This window comes from Oncorhynchus keta, chromosome 10, assembly GCF_023373465.1.
Source record: "Oncorhynchus keta strain PuntledgeMale-10-30-2019 chromosome 10, Oket_V2, whole genome shotgun sequence".
In the NCBI taxonomy this organism is placed as follows: Eukaryota; Metazoa; Chordata; class Actinopteri; order Salmoniformes; family Salmonidae; genus Oncorhynchus; species Oncorhynchus keta.
The window spans coordinates 73,038,607-73,060,704 of record NC_068430.1 but is presented as its reverse complement, the minus strand read 5'-3'; the positions used below and the strand labels follow the sequence as shown (position 1 = coordinate 73,060,704).

The 22,098-nt window shown below is 45.0% G+C and overlaps 1 protein-coding gene across 1 annotated transcript; it reads left to right on the top strand.

The window, feature by feature from the left end:
- Positions 1-603: 603 nt before the first annotated feature.
- Positions 604-21,461, top strand: micall1a (MICAL-like 1a). Its single transcript, XM_052526079.1, is given in 18 exon segments — positions 604-1,610; positions 7,745-7,793; positions 9,872-10,013; positions 10,460-10,560; positions 12,788-12,942; positions 13,196-13,836; positions 13,839-14,108; positions 14,237-14,309; positions 14,504-14,931; positions 15,378-15,747; positions 15,921-16,016; positions 16,018-16,069; positions 16,328-16,454; positions 19,540-19,630; positions 19,724-19,797; positions 20,007-20,121; positions 20,222-20,268; positions 20,408-21,461. Coding segments are annotated over 18 exon segments (3,123 nt in total). The 5' UTR covers positions 604-1,467; the 3' UTR covers positions 20,557-21,461.
- Positions 21,462-22,098: the final 637 nt, after the last annotated feature.

Sequence of the window (22,098 nt, the reverse complement as noted above, 5' to 3'; positions counted from 1 at the left end):
TTCTGTACAGCACTTTGAGATATCAGCTGATGTACGAAGGGCTATATAAATACATTTGATTTGATTTGATGCACGATCATCTCATCTTCCATGATTGATATTCCAGGATGTTTATGTCACTTGTCTACACAGATACAACGAAAAGGCACAAAGTTCTATGTTTCGTCGTCACATGTAAAGGCTATATCAGGAGAAAGACAGATACATTGCGATAGAAACACACCCAGTAGGCTAAAGCCTTCTGGCTGTTGCCCATGGTCTATTTATATGTTTTTTTAATGACTCATATACCTGATCCTTCTCTGTCTCCACAAAGTGTGTTCTCAACCCTCAACCATTGATGACAAGCCTGTGCACTAACCTGCTCCTAATAGCACAGAAACTGGAAACATAAACAGCAATATGCAGTTAGAGTTTCACTTATACGTCTATTCAACTCCACAGAGAGGTGGAGAGACCAACAACATCTTCCATAAACGTTGTCAATTTGTGAGTTTGTATCGCTGTCAACAGCAGACTGTGTGTGTCCTGTAATTATAGTGGCCAAAAAAGTTGCCAAAAAAGTATTTAACTGCTCCCTCTCGCGGACACATAGGAGTAACGTTGTTGAATTCGTTTCATTTCAACAGCAGGCAGCCGAAGCAAGGCTTGGCAGAATGGTCGGCTGCCTTGATTACAAATAATTTTCATTATACATTTAATGAACCATCATCGCCATCCAAACACAACTGTGCGTTTGATGCATTTATCTTCTGTTTTGGCGTCAAGAAGAGTGCACGAGAAAGAAAAAGCGCCTTGTTCTGGAGTCTGACCGGTATAACGACACAAATGGGACTGCACCATATAACAAGCAACGACGTTTCCCATTTAAAGTTTTGGATGAATGCTTCAACATAAGAATTGTAACTGAGTTCACACGAATACGGGACGTGTTTCATATTATTTTATTGACACGTTTCAGGTCAATGTGTTTTCCCAAGTGAAAACATGCCTCGTTAGCTTCAGCTAGCTAACTCGCTAAAAGGCTAACTGCATCAGTCTGAAGCAAGGGTTGAGATGTTCGTCTAAATTTGGACCGAAGCTAGCTAATCCAGGTAGCTAGCTAGCCACTGACAACGTTTCTGTGACAAGCTGTCAAACCCATTGTATGTAGGATTGTTTTATATGGTGATTATTGATTGTGCGTGTTGGGAAAACTTGCAGATCGAAACTTTGATCACATTTGCTGGCGGAGTTGTGGAAACCAATGTTTAATTGACATCGCAAAGTTAGCCTGCTCGCTACCAACGTGACTCCACTATCCTCGACCAGTCAATGGAATTCCGAATGAGTCATTTCGGGTGTTGTCCTCCAAAATTCGAAAAGCAAGAGGACAGCTTCTAGAATCCTACAAAAGCGGATTTCTCATCCCGCTACACGTGGGATGAGACCTATATCGAAAGGAATCACATTTGAATGTTTTCAAACATGGGGTCTTTAAAAGCACTTCAAGAATGGTGTCGGATACAATGCGAGAGTTACAACGATGTAGACATCAAGAACATGTCATCGTCTTTCCGGGATGGCTTGGCATTTTGTGCCATAATCCACCGATATAGACCGGATTTGATGTAAGTATTTAGTTAGTTTCAATAAACTTTCTCCACTTCTTCCCATGCCTAAAAAATGTGATGTTGTCGCTCTGAAACAATAAATATTTAGAAACATAACACGCCAGCAGCAAAGAGTGGGTTTTAAGTACAATGTTTCAACGTGCTGTTACAATGTAACAACTGTTAACAACAGAACTAACGTTATCTGGGTGTTGAACTTCGATACCGTAATGCGTGACTGCTGATTTCACTGTAATCTAATCCTAGCAGAACACCAAGTGTGTTCCTGGTCAAACTCTAGGCTAAATTAACTGATCTAGTGCTTGCTTAGTTAAATAAATAAAAAAATTCTAGCCTGTAACTAATAATAATATAATAATGGGTGGCAAGTTAGTGCTCTCAGCCAGAGCCAGACCACCTTCAGAATGATGTAGCCAGGGAACTAAGTTTGTCCTCACCTTCACAGAACTGTGGAATGGAAACCCTTTGAACTTGATCAAGATCATGTCACTTCAACATGACACTAAATATAGGGAGGAAGTGCCCTCTAGCTTGTGTTGCTGTTTATCATGTTTGTGTGAAGAAAGAAATGTTTTGATAACCTACATTGCCTTTCGCCACAACAATCAGTGTTCCACCAACAACGTTGTTGTGAGCTATTTACAGCCAGCAAACCTAGGCTTGACTTGTAATCCAGGCGTCATTGCAGAGACTGTTTCTAAGCAGCGTTAGAAAGGGGGAAACCAAGGGTAAGCCAAGTGTGCTGTACGGTATCTAATGTGGGTTGACGGGTCTGGCCCTGTCTGTAACAACACACCCCTTTTCCTGTGTGGGACTCGCACACACTGCAGTCGCAGAACAAGGGCACAGTTAGACCACAAACTAACTGCATTAAAATGATTGTGATGATGGGCTGCAAGGAGGAGGAAGATGGTAAATAGAACTGCCTTGGCTGAGAGTAGGAGTGAGCAAACGATGATGAGTTGCAAGGATGAGGAAGATGGTAAATAGAACTGCCTTGGCTGAGAGTAGGAGTGAGCAAACGATGATGGGCTGCAAGGAGGCGGAAGATGGTAAATAGAACTGCCTTGGCTGAGAGTAGGAGTGAGCAAACGATGATGAGTTGCAAGGAGGAGGAAGATGGTAAATAGAACTGCCTTGGCTGAGAGTAGGAGTGAGCAAACGATGATGAGTTGCAAGGAGGAGGAAGATGGTAAATAGAACTGCCTTGGCTGAGAGTAGGAGTGAGCAAACGATGATGGGCTGCAAGGAGGAGGAAGATGGTAAATAGAACTGCCTTGGCTGAGAGTAGGAGTGAGCAAACGATGATGAGTTGCAAGGAGGAGGAAGATGGTAAATAGAACTGCCTTGGCTGAGAGTAGGAGTGAGCAAACGATGATGCCTCCCATTCAATACAGTACAGATGATTCAGGTACAACCATGCACCTTGTTCTGTAACTTTGCTGTGTACAGCAGATGTCACATGTTCTGTGTCCATGTCCTTCAAAGTGTGTGAAAACCAAGCGTGCATGACCTGCATGCAGGATCTCATACACGCTGCACCAGTGCTACCCACTGCACCTATCCTGGCTTGTGTGTGTGTGTGTGTGACAGGACATGAGATCACAAAGCGTGACCTAAGCATTCAACTACTACATACAGTAGAAAGGGAGTGAGTGAGTGCAAATGACACCAGATATGTTACAATACATCTTTCTCTATGGGTCAAAGGCTGAAGATCCAGCTCTACCTCTGTCTCCTGAGCTCAGAGCTATTTGGCCAGGCAGCCTCACCTGTCTTCAGTCTGATCCAGACAGACAGGCCGTCAGGGTAATCTGCAGCAGGGGCCTCCTCCTGCCAACCTGCATTTAGCTCTCATGCTACTCTAGCCAGCCGGTGTACAGTACTGCACAGCGATGCTACTCCAGTTCTTATCACTGACAGCGTTCAGCACGCCACTGTACTATACAGTGGTCTCTGACAGAAACCTAGTAACGTCATTCAGGATCAGACCGGGTCCAGTTCTCTCTGACTGAAACCTAGTAATGTCATTCAGGATCAGACCGGGTCCAGTTCTCTCTGACAGAAACCTAGTAATGTCATTCAGGATCAGACCGGGTCCAGTTCTCTCTGACAGAAACCTAGTAATGTCATTCAGGATCAGACCGGGTCCAGTTCTCTCTGACTGAAACCTAGTAATGTCATTCAGGATCAGACCGGGTCCAGTTCTCTCTGACAGAAACCTAGTAATGTCATTCAGGATCAGACCTCATGTCCAGTTCTCTCTGACTGTTTAGTCTGTCATTCAGGATCAGACCGGGTCCAGTTCTCTCTGACAGAAACCTAGTAATGTCATTCAGGATCAGACCGGGTCCAGTTCTCTCTGACTGAAACCTAGTAATGTCATTCAGGATCAGACCGGGTCCAGTTCTCTCTGACAGAAACCTAGTAATGTCATTCAGGATCAGACCGGGTCCAGTTCTCTCTGACAGAAACCTAGTAATGTCATTCAGGATCAGACCGGGTCCAGATTCTCTTGACTGAAGTGGCTCTTGGTTCAGGGTTAATAAGCAAGGTGATTAAACAGAAGCTATAAGCCTGGTCAAGGTTGGGTAGCTGCAACTGGTATTATTTCCTCAGTACCAACAATAAGCCTTATTCAGTAGATCCATCGTTGGGTTGAGACAGATTGGCCCATATCAGTTATTATTCTGTCACTACTGACCTCAGTTTTGTGTGATTTCGGTGCCAGACGATGGTCTCCTCATGTCAGACGTGTTTTGTTTGATCTGTCATTCTCCCCTGCACATGACGCTAGTGGCCTCCGTATTGTCTCTCTTTTCCCCTTTTGTGTACTTCACTTCCCGTTTCCACCCTGACACGGTGTTCTCTACCTCTGTGTTTCTCAGTTGAACCTTTCTGACGGGTTGAGGTTAGTTTTCTCCCACACCGTGCAGCTCACCCACCCAGACGGTTCAACGTGTCTCCTCTTTTCTCTTTATACTGTCCATGCAGCAACATCACCACCAAATATGCTGAGGACATTTGACTACATGCTGTGTTTTGTTGTTAACCACCAGAGCATGTAGCTTAAAGCAGACCATGTAGCTTAAAGCAGACCATGTAGCTTAAAACAGACCATGTAGCTTAAAGCAGACCATGTAGCTTAAAGCAGACCATGTAGCTTAAAGCAGACCATGTAGCTTGTTGGCAGCGACACCAAGTCCACTCACACACAGTACAGGACTTAATGGTGAGGATGGTTGACACACCGGTGGCGATGGCAGGCCCCTCATCGAAAATCACCTTGTGAGCAGGGCAGCAATACTTGTTGGATTAGGTTCTCAGTGCCTCATCCTTCCATGTCATGGTCTGCAGTGTTTCTACCCCAAAAATGTGCAATGCTTGCAGAAGGAGTGGGTTAAGTCGGTCTGGAACTGTTGGCAAAGTGAAAAATGTGCTGTTTTTCCAGTAAATTTCTTGCAATTCTATACATTTTTCCATTGAGCCGAGAGAACATTTTGCAGTGTGAAAATGAATTTCCTTCAAGTATACACATTTTGCCATGGCTGATTCTGTGTTCTTATGCCCAAACATTCTAACAAAATCAATCAGGGCTCCATGTACCCTAACCCTGTGTGCCCCATCACTGATCCAGCCATGCCAAAAATACCCCCATCTATTGTTAGTATAATTTTTGTTTCTCCCTGACTGTTTAGCTTTTATTGATTTCTTGTTCTCATAGATTATATTCTAAAATAAATGTGATAGGTCAATTATTTTCTACATTTTTGTTGTGGCAACAACAATTTAGCTGCTGCTAAATGAGTACAGGGGAAGCATTGCTCTGATCTGGTCTGTCGAAGGATTGCTCTGATCTGGCCTGTCAGGCTGTCAACTGTTGAAGCACTAAGGGGCACCACTCCAGAGACTCCAGTGTTACTCAAGGAGGATTTGTCAGTGGCAGTTGCTGCACTTTGCACAACTTTGAGTAATAGCAGACTGGGCTGTAGCATTAGCGCTTTAGCACCCGTAGGCCTACAGAAGAGTGGCAGTGTGTGTGACGTAGCGCTAGGTCAGAACAGCTAGGCTAAGTGCATTTGGGGCCATGGGAGTCAGATTAGGGGGAGAACAGAGCTCACTTTGTGCTATGGGCTGCCTCATACCAGTCTGTGGGCTGGCTGTGCTATAGGCAATCGTATACTAGTCTATTGGCTGGCTGTGCTATAGGCAGTCTAATACTAGTCTATTGGCTGGCTGTGCTACAGGCAGTCTGATACTAGTCTATTGGCTGGCTGTGCTATAGGCAGTCTCATACCAGTCTTTGAGCTGGCTGTGCTACAGACAGTCTCATACCAGTCTTTGAGCTGGCTGTGCTACAGGCAGTCTAATACTAGTCTATTGGCTGGCTGTGCTACAGGCAGTCTAATACTAGTCTATTGGCTGGCTGTGCTACAGGCAGTCTAATACTAGTCTATTGGCTGGCTGTGCTACAGGCAGTCTCATACTAGTCTATTGGCTGGCTGTGCTATAGGCAGTCTCATACCAGTCTGTGGGCTGGCTATGCTATAGGCAGTCTCATACTATTCTGTGGGCTGGCTGTGCTATAGGCAGTCTCATACTATTCTGTGGGATGGCTGTGCTATAGGCAATCTCATACTATTCTGTGGGCTGGCTGTGCTATAGGCAGTCTCATACTAGTCTGTGGGCTGGCTGTGCTATAGGCAGTCTCATACTAGTCTGTGGGCTGGCTGTGCTATAGGCAGTCTCATACTAGTCTGTGGGCTGGCTGTGCTATAGGCAGTCTCATACTAGTCTGTGGGCTGGCTGTGCTATAGGCAGTCTCATACTAGTCTGTGGGCTGGCTGTGCTATAGGCAGTCTCATACCAGTCTGTGGGCTGGCTGTGCTATAGGCAGTCTCATACTAGTCTGTGGGCTGGCTGTGCTATAGGCAGTCTCATACTAGTCTGTGGGCTGGCTATGCTATAGGCAGTCTCATACCAGTCTGTGGGCTGGCTATGCTATAGGCATCTGATACTATTCTGTGGGCTGGCTGTGCTAGTGAGGTTTCCTGTATCCAGACTGATAACCAACAGGTTGGTGTTTTTTCTATTTCTCTTCTTTAACAGAGCAGAGACTTTGCGTACAAAAGCAACTCTCAAAAGTTCTAGGATGCGTCCCAAATCCCACCCTATTCCCTACATAGTGCACAACTTTTGATCAGGGCCCATAGAGCTCTGGTCAAAAGTAGTGCTCTACATAGTTCCATTTGAGACACAGACCCAATTTTACAGCAGGATGTTAACTGGTGGGAACATGAGGTTTAGTTCCGTGCTCCAGGCCCAGTCAACCAGCCACCTACTCATTACTGCTGTGTTGAGCCAACCTGCAGTCCTTTCATCACAGTGGGGTTCACCCATAAAACACTGTTGATATTGATGGGTGCTGTGGCCCCATTCTCAGTGAAATATAGAGGTAACTGGTTGTGTATGGCCAAACACTGTCTGTCGTTCTGTTCGGATCCTGATGTTGTTTGATGGGCCATCACTCAAGTCTTTTCAGATCAAACCAACTAACCCCACCCCCCAGATAGTTAGGCCTGTCATTACTTAGATGCACTAAGCAAAAATCGCTCCGCCATTTCCTAGTTGCTAAAATTCTAATAGTTAGCCTAATTTCAGTTTGTGTGACAAAACAAACAGTCATTGCGTAGATCAATCATTGTACCATCTAAACCACTTTGAAAAATATTTTCCATAACCCAAAATATTGTATTTTCAGCTGTTTGAAGCTGGTGTACAAAACCCAAACTAAAAGACGCAAAAACAAAACTTCAGAACGGAAGCATAGAAATAGCACTTATAGAACATATCTACCACTTCTTAGACATGCTTTCAATGGGAATCAATCTATACCTGATCTATAACTCAAATTTCTATGTGAATTTGGTCGGGTTGCCCAAAAAGTGACATATTCTAAATTTAATATACTATATGGGTTATTTCTGGTCTGGTTAGATGCTCACCCTTTTACCTAACAATAGCAGTGTGATCTCTCATCATTTGACTGTAGTCTTGTGATTGTATCTATGATTTAGAGTAGGTTATTTGTTTAGATTTGAAATGTTGTCTTTTTCCCCCTGTCATTCTAGAGACTTTGACTCCCTCTCCAAAGAGAATGTCTACGAGAACAACCGTCTGGTGAGTCACTAGAACACATATCACTTCTCCACACACACAGACACACTCTAAAAGCCTTGGTCTAGATGTAATGATTAGTTGTGAACCAGCTAGTGACTTCATGTTGCCGAATACTGTAATTAGCTGTGACAAGTCAGTCATGGTCGTTACTCTGGTTCCCTTCTCTGTGTCTGTGGTAGGGTATGTATTGGGTGAGTTCTGTAATGCTAGAATACAGTGTAACCAGGTGTAGGCCTACTAGTGTCTATGAGAGGGTGAGTGTTGTTTTGGAAGGTAATAGAGATGAGTAACAGATGTCACGTGGGTGAGACAGTGGAGCAGTGTCTGCAGTTAGTTAGTCAGCTAACTATCATACATTTTCATCTGTCTGTTTCATGTCTGTCTTTCTGTGTCTCTGTCTGTCTTTCTGTGTCTTTCTGTGTCTCTGTCTTTCTGTGTCTCTGTCTGTCTGTGTCTCTGTCTTTCTATGTCTCTGTCTTTCTATGTCTCTGTCTTTCTATGTCTCTGTCTTTCTATGTCTCTGTCTTTCTATGTCTCTGTCTTTCTATGTCTCTGTCTTTCTGTGTCTCTGTCTTTCTATGTCTCTGTCTTTCTATGTCTCTGTCTGTGTCTGTGTCTCTGTCTGTGTCTGTGTCTCTGTCTTTCTGTGTCTCTGTCTTTCTGTGTCTCTGTCTTTCTGTGTCTCTGTCTTTCTGTGTCTCTGTCTTTCTGTGTCTCTGTCTGTCTGTGTCTCTGTCTGTCTGTGTCTGTCTGTCTGCAGAGCATAGTTGTTTATTGGTTCCTGCCGGAGCCTGACATGTGAAGGGGAGAGAAGGGGGAGCGAGAGCAAGCAAATGAGGACAGGAAAGAAAGACAGAACAGTTAACCAAAGGGAGGATATGAAAAATAAATAGTCCTCTGCTATAGGTTTGTTTGTAGCAATCATTTAAATAACAAAGCCACATATTTGTTTATCAACAACTGCAAAGGTGCCAAAATAACATTGCCCTGAGGTTGAGTAGGGTTTGGTTAGCCTCCTTATAGCAATCCTCAAACTGAGCTTGAGTGTTGTCTACTGAATGCTACTAGTTACATTTCTTTCCGATTATCCAAGAGCTATTTCAGGGTTGAAGCAGTTGGTGGTCGACATAACTGTTTGTTTCACTGGCAGCATGTCAGATATCTGTAAACATTTTCAGTGTTTCACTGCAGCTACAGCATTAGCCTGAGTGAGCCCGAGACAGCCTAATCCTGAACCCAAACACGCAGCATGCTAAACTAAAGCTAGGTGATTAACGTCCAATCACTGTCGACACGGTAGATTTCAGTTGTTCCCCTGCGTTTGTTTACCATTGTTTCTCAGACTTATCTGACTCCTGATAATCCTTCAAGGTTTTAGTCATCATGGGACGTTCTGTTTCCAGTTAATTGCCAGAGTTGATCCTGCTGCTGGGACAGCATTCAGCTCAACTACTGTCTGCAAGCTGTCGTTGTTTTGAATGATATTACATTTGATGAATATGTCTGTTTTTCACATGCAAAAACAGCCCCCGTTCACTGGTTTGTTTAAATGTACACCGTTTGTAACAGTTTGCTTACATGTACACAGTTTGTTTACATGTACACAGTTTGCTTACATGTACACAGTTTGTTTACATGTACACAGTTTTGCATCAATTGTGGCCCTGTTTACTGAACAGCTGCCAAGTGACTGTATTATCCCCAGTGTTTTGTAACCTGATCAGCTCTGAGTCCCAAATGGCACCTATTCCCTACATAGTGCACTACTTTTGACCAGAGCCAAATGGACCCTGGTCAAAGTAGTGCACTATATAGAGAATAGGGTACATTTGGGGCAGAGAACTATTAAGGCCTTCATTTCCTCAGTGGAATTTTTCATTAGGCAGATGGTTATCCAACCAACAGTATTCTGGCAGGCTGTAGCATTTAATTATGACCAAATAACACAGAGGATTTTGAAGCAGGGGGTCAAGTATCAGTGTACACAGGCGCACACACACACACACACGATAAAATAACTGATGTCTGTTTTCACATTGTCTTTCTCCATTCTTTCCCTCCCTCCCTCCCTCCTCTAGGCGTTTGAGGTGGCGGAGGAGGAGCTGGGAATCCCTGCTCTGCTGGACCCAGAGGACATGGTGTCCATGAAAGTGCCTGACAGGCTGAGCATAATCACCTATGTCTCCCAGTACTACAACTTCTTCACCAACAAATCCCATGGTGAGTAGTACAGCTCTGGGGTTGGAGGGCCCAGACACTGTGAAAGCGCCAAATCCATCTGTTGCAGATAGAATTGTCATGAATAGAGCTTACGTGATTTATTTGACTATTTGTCAGAAAGGCATATTTGTTCTACATATTATAGTTCTATCTGAATGTTCCACAACGATCGCTTACTGACTGGTGGTCCAGTACTCCTGGGCCTTTAGTACACAGCTGTAACCTAAAAGCTTCGCTGGCTGGATGAGAAGTGGTCCTGTGTTATTAGATGCGACAGTATCACTGACAGGCCATCACTGAGTCACTACTATACGATTGAATTTGTAACTGGTCTCTCAAAAGGCCCTCTGGGTTTTATAGTGCTCTGACGCAAATGAAAATATCTACAGTTAGCCAATGCATAAACTCAATTAGAAATTGACTGATACCATCTCCCTCTCCTGTAGCCAACCCCCCCTGCTTGAAGAGGTCCAGTGGTACAGGCCACATTGAGCCGGCCCAGAAGAGACCGGTGGCCCCTCTGGAAGACAAAGTGGTTGAGCCCGAGGTAAGGGCTACGATGGTATCGGGAATCAGTGATGCATGAATACATGTGGTAAAGAGGTCAATGGAATGCGACCAAAACAATGGATTTGCCATGGAAACCTGTAGGGGAAAGGTCCTGAATCTCCTCATTGCGCCGCAGCAATATTAGCCAACATTTAGGCTATTGTTTATATGTGTTGCTGGCTTCCAACCAGAACATTAAGCTAGCTAAGACCGACAACACAATCAAACAGACTATACGGCTACAAGTAGTGAATGGCGTTACAAACAGACCATACTAAACAAGTTACATCTCTTACCTGTGTTGAAATGTTTTCCACACACATAGCTAGCTACGTGTAGCCTACTTGAACACCGGCTCCCCACAATTCCCCGCTGTCCCACGCCGAATAGCCTGTAGCCAAAGGGCTCATCTCACAGTCTCTATTTCCCAACGTGGGAGCACTGCGAACCGTAGGTCGGGATTTCTGACCTGGTGTATGTTATTTCTGTATAACAAAACTCCACGACAAAGTTGCCTCTTTTACACTGGGGGTCAATGGGAAAGAATGTTTTCCTTGTTATTACGTGGATATCGACTTGTAATATGCAGATATTCTGGATTTACGGATTGTGTGTATGATGTCATTCACGCGATTCTAATTCTAAGCCTTATTAATTTAAAGTAATGGCTGAATGGACCCCAGGAAGAGTAGCTGCTGCTTCTGCAACAGCTAATGGGGATCCTAATAAAATACCAAAAATACGAAATTGATTGAACTTTTATTGTACATGCATGATAACTAGAACTAATTCATTGTATTTGTTTAACATAACAGGAAACTATTTGTGCTGGTATTTTATTTCACTCAAAGCGTGTTCTATAAAACATTGACTGTCACAGTATCAGGTGTCAATGCTAACGTGTCAGATGCATGAATGGATTGTTGTCTGTCTATGGCATCTATTGGTGTGACCGTATGGTAGAGGTTGGGTACTCGTTGGTGTGACCGTATGGTAGAGGTTGGGTACTCGTTGGTATGCGAGTGTTTCGATAGAAGTCACTTTGTCCGTTACATCAACGCGGTACGGGATTGAGTAATTATATTGAACTAAATACATGTTAGTCTAAACTTGTAGGATAGGACATCTCAATAATATATCCTATAAGAGAGTATTGATGTGGACTATATCCTATAAGAGAGTATTGATGTGGACTATATCCTATAAGAGAGTATTGATGTGGACTATATCCTATAAGAGAGTATTGATGTGGACTATATCCTATAAGAGAGTATTGATGTGGACTATATCCTATAAGAGATTATTGATGTGGACTATATCCTATAAGAGAGTATTGATGTGGACTATATCCTATAAGAGAGTATTGATGTGGACTATATCCTATAAGAGAGTATTGATGTGGACTATATCCTATAAGAGAGTATTGATGTGGACTATATCCTATAAGTTTAGCCTCCATTGTTTTTCTTTTAAAGATAGCCTTTGTATCCTGTCTCTCCCCTTCTTCCGCATGCCCTTTCTTCTACTTCCTCCCACCGTCCCCCATACCGGCCTCCTCCCTTCTTCCCCCTCTTTAGACAGAAATCCACTCCTCTCCCTACTCTTCCTCCTCTTCTTCCTCTTCTTCTTCCTGGCCTCTGAACTCCTCCCCTCTCTCTGGTTCTGAGCCTAGACAGTAGGATGGGCGGGGGGTGGGGGGCTAGGGGGATCAAAACCGTTAGGTCAGTCATTTTGAACTTTAACCTCTGTACATAGTTAGTGTCTATTTAACACTTGTTTTATACTACTAACATTGTGTGCCAAGTTTGAACACTTGCTGCTAACCCTATGACTTTTAACTCAACCTAAAAACACCTGCTAGAGTTTCTTACATCACTAGTACTAGTGTTCTACTAGACTTTCCTTGCTAATTAGCGGCTGGTTTGGAACTTTACTACTTTTCCACTTAATACATATCACTTTTTAATATCAAGACAATGTTTTTCAGCGATTATAAAATACATGTAGCTAGTTAAGGCAATGACTCTAAGCCGAGGAGGCGAAGGAAATATACCAGACTGGTTGTAGCTAGATAAGCAGAATGAATCCTCCACATCCTCGATCCTGACTCCATGTTTGATCTCCCCCCACCTCCCTCCCCCCTATCCTCTCCATCTCCCCCATCCCACACCCCCTCCACCTGCGACCCTCACCCCCTGGCCACCTGCCTGCCACGCCTGTGCTAGCTGAGCCTACCTGGTCCGATGGGTACGGACGGAGGGGTACAGGCGGGGGTGAAGCGTAGCACCCTCAGCAGCAGCTGCGCCGCCTGCCAGAGGCACGTCCACTTGGTGCAGAGGTTCCTGGTCGACGGCAAGCTCTACCACCGCAACTGTTTCAGGTGAACACCCGTTCAGTTACTGCATATCTGGTCTGCACAGCTACTACAACATACTGCTGAGTCTGTTTACTGTATAATGATAAAACACTGCTATTCCAGTGACTCAAAACAGACCGTTTATATCCTCTGTTGACATGTATTTCCAGAGTTTAGAGAAACTTCAAGTGTTTAATCAATGTGCTTACCACAGGGTTTGTCAGAGCCTATGTCAGACTATAGTCTGAATGTTGCCTCCTGCTCTGCTCTCTCTCAGGTGTAGGGAGTGTAGCAGCACTCTGCTGCCTGGGTCCTACAAGCTCGGAAACGAGGTCGGCTCCCTGGTCTGCACGCATCACTTTGCCAGGTCTGCCTTAGCCAATCAGAATGGCCGACCGGACCTAAGCAAGCGACCGACAATGGTTCCATCCGTCAGGATTGGTCGACCCATGCTGCCTCAAACTTCTCCTCCTTCTGGGAGGGACCAGGCGGCAAAGACTCCGCCACAAAAAGAGACTCCGCCCCAAGAGACGCCACCAAAAGAGACTCCGCCCCAAGAGACGCCACCAAAAGAGACTCCGCTCCAAGAGACGCCACCAAAAGAGACGATGCCACCAAAAGAGACTCCGCCCCAAGAGACGCCACCAAAAGAGACTCCGCCCCAAGAGACGCCACAAAAAGACACTCCGCCACAAAAAGAGACCCTGCCACAAAATGAGACGCTACCAAAAGACACTCCACCACAAAATGAGACTCCGCCCCAAGAGACGCCACAAAAAGAGACTCCGCCCCAAGAGACTCCACCAAAAGAGACTCCTCCCCAAGAGGGCGTAACCAATGAGGATTATACCCCCACACCAACCAATGACTCTGACTCTACACCATATCCTATCTCAACGACAAAAACAGACTCTTTGAAAGAGAGGGGGAAGACGGTGCAGGAGAAAGAGAGGTCAAACCTCCACCCTCCATTCCTCCCAACCCTTTCGATGACATCGAGGAGGGGGAGGAGACTCCGACAACAGCCAAAGTCACAGCCAATGGGGTTATCCCTTCTACACCTGTCAGTCATCTAGGACTAGGGGACAGTAAGCCAGTCCCCATCCCTCGCCGCTTGTCACAGCCCTCCCCTCCACCTCGTCCCGCCCCCAGGGTCCGCCCACCCCGCGTTGACAACCTTGCGGTCAATGGTGAGTGGCCGATTAAGGTGATTGACAGCTGAAATAAGTTAGTGCTATTTGCTACTGTAGATCCTCATTTGAACTGTGAACTCCATCCTAATATAAAATATATGAAACCTCTTGATTTTGACTCTCAGGTGATCGTGGTGAACACAGGAGATCTCTTCCTCCAGCTCCCAGACCTCGAGAAAGATCCCACTCCCCTGGAAGGTTCAGTATACTGACTAACCTATCTTTACTAGTCGACACTGATTGGACTACTTCATCTGTTTCTCTCCCAGTCTCTGTCCAGCAGTATTTGTGTGTTAATGCATGTTGATGTTTTCATGCACTCATCTGTCTTTGTTGTTTTGTCTCCCCCCTCCCTTTCTGTTTCTGTCTCCCCCACTCATCCTGTCTCTCAGCTCCAGTCTCTCCATTGACTCCCCCAAACCCCCTAACCCACCCTGGCTGGCCCTCGTCCAATCCCAAGAACCCAAGAAGAAACCAGCACCTCCCCCTCCCCCTGGAGTGGCCACACCCCCACACACTGGTTCATTATCTTCTCTAAAAGGGGAGGGCTCCAGACCACCCACGCCCCCTGCACCCGCCAACCCCTTCGATGAGGAAGTAGAGGAAGAGGAGGTGGGGTCAGTAGGAAGTTTGGTTTCTCCCACTGTGGTGGTGAGTCATCCGTGGTACAGCATCTCCCAGGCTGCAGACGCTGCGGCTGACCCAGACACGCCCCCCATTGGGGGTGTTTCCTCCCGCTCTGCAAGCCCCAATGACTTCAGGTGCAAGAAACGCCCGGCGCCCCCAAAGCCTGTTCCAAAGGCCCCCGGCTCTAACTCAGGTCAGTGGGCCTTGATGGCAACAGGATATGATAGAGGTTGGTTAGAGAAGTGGTTCCCAGACCGGGGGACCTAAGACCTATCCACAGGGGGTACTTGAGAAGACTTATCAGACCATAGACTGCCTGGTAAAATACTTCAGGGGTCCTCTGGGCAGAGCAACATTCAGTTGGTACAGTAACCAAAAAAGGTTGGGAACCACTGGGTTAGAGCATTGGACGAGTTGTATCCACTTCACCTCAAATCATGTCAATCATGTGTCTAGTATGTCCTGCACAGCGCTCTGGTTTTGTTGTCATTTTGAAAGTTACCATTCGATGTGTATACATGGATGTTCACAATGTTTTTCTCTCCATCCTCCTCCCATCCAACTCTACTTTGTTTTCCATTTCAACTTCTGCTCCTTTTTTCTGTTTTCTGATATCACTTCATCCCTCTATTTCTTCAGCCCTTCCTCACTCCCAGCCCTCCTCTTCCTCTCCCTCTCCAGCTATTAGCATAGAGAGCCTATGCTCTGCCTCCGACCATAGCTCCTCCCACCCAGCTTCCCTAGGGGTGGGGCCACGGGCGATCAGGACAACCCTTTCACCAAGAGCGTATCAGAGCCCTCCATCTGTGGGCCCTGTGGTGGCCCCACCACCTCCACCTCAGCCAATCGCCTCTCTCCGAGCCCCTCCCCTCCTCCCCAGCCAGCCAATCCTAGCTCGGCTCCGGCCACTCCGCAGAGCAATCGGAGCGCCAGGCCCCCGCCGCCAAGACCTCCAACGACACCCAGCCCCCTGGCAGCATCAAGTGCTATCCCAGTTCCACCCCCCAAGGTAAGGGATTCTGGACCTTTCATTTTTTTCACCATGTAAAAATACATGAACTGCACTAACTTCCAAGAACCTTTTAATGATACAAGATATTCAATGTAATGAGCTTTATACCTAACTAACAGATACTCTGATAATTATTTAATACCTTGACATTCATCTCTGTCTTCTTCTCTCTACTTCCAGCGGACTTGTAAGGAAAACCCTTTCAACAGGAAAGCCTCTCCCTCCCCCGTTTCCTCCCCTAAAACCAGACCTCCTAGTGGTCCCTCGCCCCGCCCGGCCCCCCGCCCCTGGACACGGCTTCCCCCTCATCAAACGCAAGGTGAGATTGTGAGGACACCACAGTCAGCTAAAGTTTGTAATTCAATGAGTCACTCGAGGATTCAGCATGTTGACAAGCCAGCAACAGTCTACTATTACTGCTATTACCATAGGCAACGCTATTGGTTATAGTTTGACTAGTGGCACTAATGTTTTCAAAGGAACAACTCAATCTGGATGTAAATAATGTGAACCATATTGTATTTTTTTAAAGATTGCAGTGCTAGTGTGTTTTGTGATGTGTGTGTGTGTTGTCCAGGTGCAGTCAGACCAGTACATCCCAGCTGAGGACATCCATGGAGAGATGGGAGAGCTGGAGAAACAGCTGGATGAGCTGGAGCAGAGAGGTGTGGCTTTGGAGAGAAAACTACGCGATAACCCCAATGGTAAAACTATCATATACACCTCTCAAGACTAGTCTTATGATATAGGGAGGTTGCATGGTCCCAGATTAAGCCTACCCCTGGACTAAGAATCATGTTCAGTTGAGAGTCTCTATAAAAAAAAATTGTTGTAGCGAAATGCTTGTTGAAAATCCTGAGGCTGCATTCTCAGTTTAATAGTTTAATCTTTAGTTCAATAGTAAAGTGTCTAATAGTAGGTTAAATAGTCAGTAGTTTAATAGTCTGATAGTCAGGTCAATAGTCTGATAGTCAAGGTCAATAGTCTGATAGTCAGGTCCAGAGTCTAATAGTCAGGTCCAGAGTCTAATAGTCAGGTCAATAGTCTAATAGTCAGGTCAATAGTCTGATAGTCAGGTCCAGAGTCTAATAGTCAGGTCCAGAGTCTAATAGTCAGGTCCAGAGTCTAATAGTCAGGTCCAGAGTCTAATAGTCAGGTCCAGAGTCTAATAGTCAGGTCAATAGTCTTAATAGTCAGGTCAATAGTCTTAATAGTCAGGTCAATAGTCTAATAGTCGGGTCAATAGTCTAATAGTCAGGTCAATAGTCTGATAGTCAGGTCAATAGTCTGATAGTCAGGTCAATAGTCTAATAGTCTGGTCAATAGTCTAATAGTCAGGTCAATAGTCTAATAGTCAGGTCAATAGTCTGATAGTCAGGTCAAGAGTCTAATAGTCAGGTCAATAGTCTAATAGTCAGGTCCAGAGTCTAATAGTCAGGTCAATAGTCTTAATAGTCAGGTCAATAGTCTAATAGTCAGGTCAATAGTCTAATACTCGGGTCCAGAGTCTAATAGTCAAGTCCAGAGTCTAATAGTCAGGTCAATAGTCTAATAGTCAGGTCAATAGTCTTAATAGTCAGGTCAATAGTCTAATAGTCAGGTCAATAGTCTAATACTCGGGTCCAGAGTCTAATAGTCAAGTCCAGAGTCTAATAGTCAGGTCAATAGTCTAATAGTCAGGTCAATAGTCTAATAGTCAGGTCAATAGTCTAATAGTCAGGTCAATAGTCTAATAGTCAGGTCCAGAGTCTAATAGTCAGGTCCAGAGTCTAATAGCCAGGTCAATAGTCTAATAGTCAGGTCAATAGTATAATAGTCAGGTCCAGAGTCTAATAGTCAGGTCCAGAGTCTAATAGTCAGGTCAATAGTCTTAATAGTCAGGTCAATAGTCTTAATAGTCAGGTCAATAGTCTAATAGTCAGGTCAATAGTCTAATAGTCAGGTCAATAGTCTAATAGTCAGGTCCAGAGTCTAATAGTCAGGTCCAGAGTCTAATAGTCAGGTCAGAGTCTAATAGTCAGGTCCAGAGTCTAATAGTAGTCAGGTCAGAGTCTAATAGTCAGGTCAGAGTCTAATAGTCAGGTCAATAGTCTTAATAGTCAGGTCAATAGTTCTAATAGTCAGGTCAGAGTCTAATAGTCAGGTCCAATAGTCAGGTCCAGAGTCTAATAGTCAGGTCAGATCAGTCTAATAGTCAGGTCAGAGTCTAATAGTCAGGTCAAGAGTCTAATAGTCAGGTCCAGAGTCTAATAGTCAGGTCAGAGTCTAATAGTCAGGTCCAGAGTCTAATAGTCAGGTCCAGAGTCTAATAGTCAGGTCCAGAGTCTAATAGTCAGGTCAAGAGTCTAATAGTCAGGTCAGAGTCTAATAGTCAGGTCAGAGTCTAATAGTCAGGTCAGAGTCTTAATAGTCAGGTCCATAGTCTTAATAGTCAGGTCAATAGTCTAATAGTCAGGTCCAGAGTCTAAAAGTCAGGTCAATAGTCTTAATAGTCAGGTCAATAGTCTAAAAGTCAGGTCAATAGTCTTAATAGTCAGGTCAATAGTCTAATAGTCAGGTCCAGAGTCTAAAAGTCAGGTCAATAGTCTAATAGTCAGGTCCAGAGTCTAAAAGTCAGGTCAATAGTCTAATAGTCAGGTCCATAGTCTAATATGCAGGTCCAGAGTCTAATAGTCAGGTCCATAGTCTAATAGTCAGGTCCAGAGTCTAATAGTCAGGTCAATAGTCTTAATAGTCAGGTCAATAGTTCTAATAGTCAGGTCCAGAGTCTAATAGTCAGGTCCAGAGTCTAATAGTCAGGTCCAGAGTCTAATAGTCAGGTCCAGAGTCTAATAGTCAGGTCCAGAGTCTAATAGTCAGGTCCAGAGTCTAATAGTCAGGTCCAGAGTCTAATAGTCAGGTCCAGAGTCTAATAGTCAGGTCCAGAGTCTAATAGTCAGGTCCAGAGTCTAATAGTCAGGTCCAGAGTCTAATAGTCAGGTCCAGAGTCTAATAGTCAGGTCCAGAGTCTAATAGTCAGGTCCAGAGTCTAATAGTCAGGTCCAGAGTCTAATAGTCAGGTCCAGAGTCTTAATAGTCAGGTCAATAGTCTTAATAGTCAGGTCAATAGTCTAATAGTCAGGTCCAGAGTCTAAAAGTCAGGTCAATAGTCTTAATAGTCAGGTCAATAGTCTAAAAGTCAGGTCAATAGTCTTAATAGTCAGGTCAATAGTCTAATAGTCAGGTCCAGAGTCTAAAAGTCAGGTCAATAGTCTAATAGTCAGGTCCAGAGTCTAAAAGTCAGGTCAATAGTCTAATAGTCAGGTCAATAGTCTAATAGTCAGGTCAATAGTCTAATAGTCAGGTCAATAGTCTAATAGTCAGGTCCAGAGTCTAATAGTCGGGTCAATAGTCTTAATAGTCAGGTCAATAGTCTTAATAGTCAGGTCAATAGTCTAATAGTCAGGTCAATAGTCTAATAGTCAGGTCAATAGTCTAATAGTCAGGTCTAATAGTCGGGTCAATAGTCTTCATAGTCAGGTCAATAGTCTTAATAGTCAGGTCAATAGTCTAATAGTCAGGTCAATAGTCTAATAGTCAGGTCAATAGTCTAATAGTCAGGTCAATAGTCTAATAGTCAGGTCAATAGTCTAATAGTCAGGTCAATAGTCTAATAGTCAGGTCAATAGTCTAATAGTCAGGTCAAGAGTCTAATAGTCAGATCAATAGTCTAATAGTCAGGTCAATAGTCCATATTTGTATCTATAGTATAATATTATCCATATTCTCATGGTGATGTTCCTGTTCTAGATGAGGAGGAGGAGACTTTGCTGGTGGACTGGTTCACTCTGATCCATGAGAAACACCTGCTGGTGCGCCGCGAGGCTGAGCTGGTCTACACGTACGTACCAGAGCCTCACCAGAGCCTGTGCTCATTGGCCCATTTAGCAGCTGTCTCTTTAAGATTCTCACACAATGTATTTCCTCATGACAGGGCCAAGCAGCAGAACCTGGAGGAGAGGCAGGCTGATGTAGAGTATGAGCTGAGATGTCTTCTTAACAAGCCAGGTGTGTGATCTCACTTCCTGTTTGTGAATGACATCATAGAGCACAAGGCCCTTGCAGCTACCTGGGATGGGAGGCTTGTTAACAAAAGTCCTGATTCCATTGTTGGACTGAATTCACTGAAATGGAACGGGGTCCAGAAAAGAATCCACGTTTTAAGTCACTGCGTTACTCTTCATTCATCCTCCCCTCTTAATCCCTCCATCTTGTAGAGAAAGACTGGAATGAGGAGGACAAGGGCAGGGAGCAGGAGCTGATGACAGAGCTGGTCACCGTCATCGAACAGAGGAACCAAATCATCAACAACATGGATCAGGACAGGCAGAGGTAATCAATCACCTATCATCTCCTGTCTGTGCTCATCTAGAGCAGGATGGGCTAGTAGATGTCTGTTTTTTTTGGTGATCTTACTGTGCTTCTCCAACAGGGAAGAGGAAGAGGATAAGCTGGTGGCGACCATGTTGAAGAGAAAAGGTAAGATGAGACAAAAGCTTCATGTTTTGTTAGAACTCTCCCTTTCATCTTTCTTTTCCGCTCAGTATTCACGCTTCTCGTCCATGTCTCCGTCTTCCCTCTCTCTCTCTCTCTCTCTCTCATCTCTCCCTTCCTCCAGACTTCCAGAAGGAGCCAGCAGCAGAGGGCGAGCAGCAACAGAAGAAGAAGAAGAAGTTTAAACCCATGAAGGTTCTGAAGAGGTTGAGTGTGAACCAAGGAAAAGGTGGCAGCCCACGCAAGGAGATGGCAGAGAAGGACAAGAGCTGAACAAGGTATGGAAGGAGGGAGGTGGATGATGGATGGATGGAAGAAAAGGAAGAGGGATACCATCCTTTACAGGGGGACATATCAGATGGAAATATCAAGGAAACGGCAGATGAAACAAAAACACAATGAGAAGGAAAAACAACCCAGGATTCTCACAGCTATGTGAAAGACTGTAATGTGTGCAACCTGCAATCTGCTCCTCCTTCCTCTTACTGTAGCATATCCTTCTAATCTGCTCCTCCTTCCTCTTACTGTAGCATATCCTTCTAATCGCTCCTCCTTCCTCTTACTGTAGCATATCCTTCTAATCGCTCCTCCTTCCTCTTACTGTAGCATATCCTTCTAATCGCTCCTCCTTCCTCTTACTGTAGCATATCCTTCTAATCGCTCCTCCTTCCTCTTACTGTAGCATATCCTTCTAATCGGTTCTCCCTACCAGAGTATGTGAGCAGAGTTAAGCGGTTGGAAATCCGGCACGTGCTGGCGATCCACCTATTTTCAACTGCTCCGCTAAAAAAAAACGTCTGAGCTCACAGGAAAAAAATGGCCGCTCCAAATTCTCCCCATTCATTAAAATCACAATTTAACCAACACCCATCTATTTTTGTGACTACCTCGACTTACCATTTGGTATTCAAGTAATGAAATCAAACCATATGATTTGAATTAAAAGTATTTGATTTAACAAATACATTGGAATATGCCAAGCCTATTTCTTTTTGCATGTGCATATGGTAAGTACACCATCATGCTTTCGGGATGCGTGTCTTTTCAGATTACACGATTTCATTCTTTAGTTGTGGATGCTACATTGCCGCAATCCATCTCTTGCTCTTGGTCCACATCTTGTAAGTTACCTTACTCTGCTCCCTACTGTAACTCCTCGCTCCACTCCGCTCACATACTCTGCTTATGAAACATACTCTGCTCCCTAGTGAACTCCATCCGCTCAGCTAGCTCCAAACCGTAGTACTCCGCTCACATACTCTGGGCTATAGCCTCGCTCCACTCCGCTCACATACTCTGCTCCCTACCGTAGCTCCTCGCTCCACTCCGCTCACATACTCTGCTCCCTACCGTAGCTCCTGCTCCACTCCGCTCACATACTCTGCTCCCTACCGTAGCGCTCCACTCCGCTCACATACTCTGCTCCCTACCGGCTCCTCGCTCCACTCCGACATACTCTGCTCCCTACCGTAGCGCTCTCGCCCACTCCGAGACATACTCTGCTCCCTACCGTAGCTCCTCGCTCCACATACTCTGCTCCCTACCGTAAACATACTCTGCTCCCTACCGATCGCTCCACTCCGCTCACATACTCTGCTCCCTACCGTAGCTCCTCGCTCCACTCCGCTCACATACTCTGCTCCCTACCGTAACTCCTCGCTCCACTCCGCTCACATACTCTGCTCCCTACCGTAGCTCCTCGCTCCACTCCGCTCACATACTCTGCTCCCTACCGTAGCTCCTCGCTCCACTCCGCTCACATACTCTGCTCCCTACTGTAGCTCCCATGATGCTCTTTCAAATACAGCCACTTCA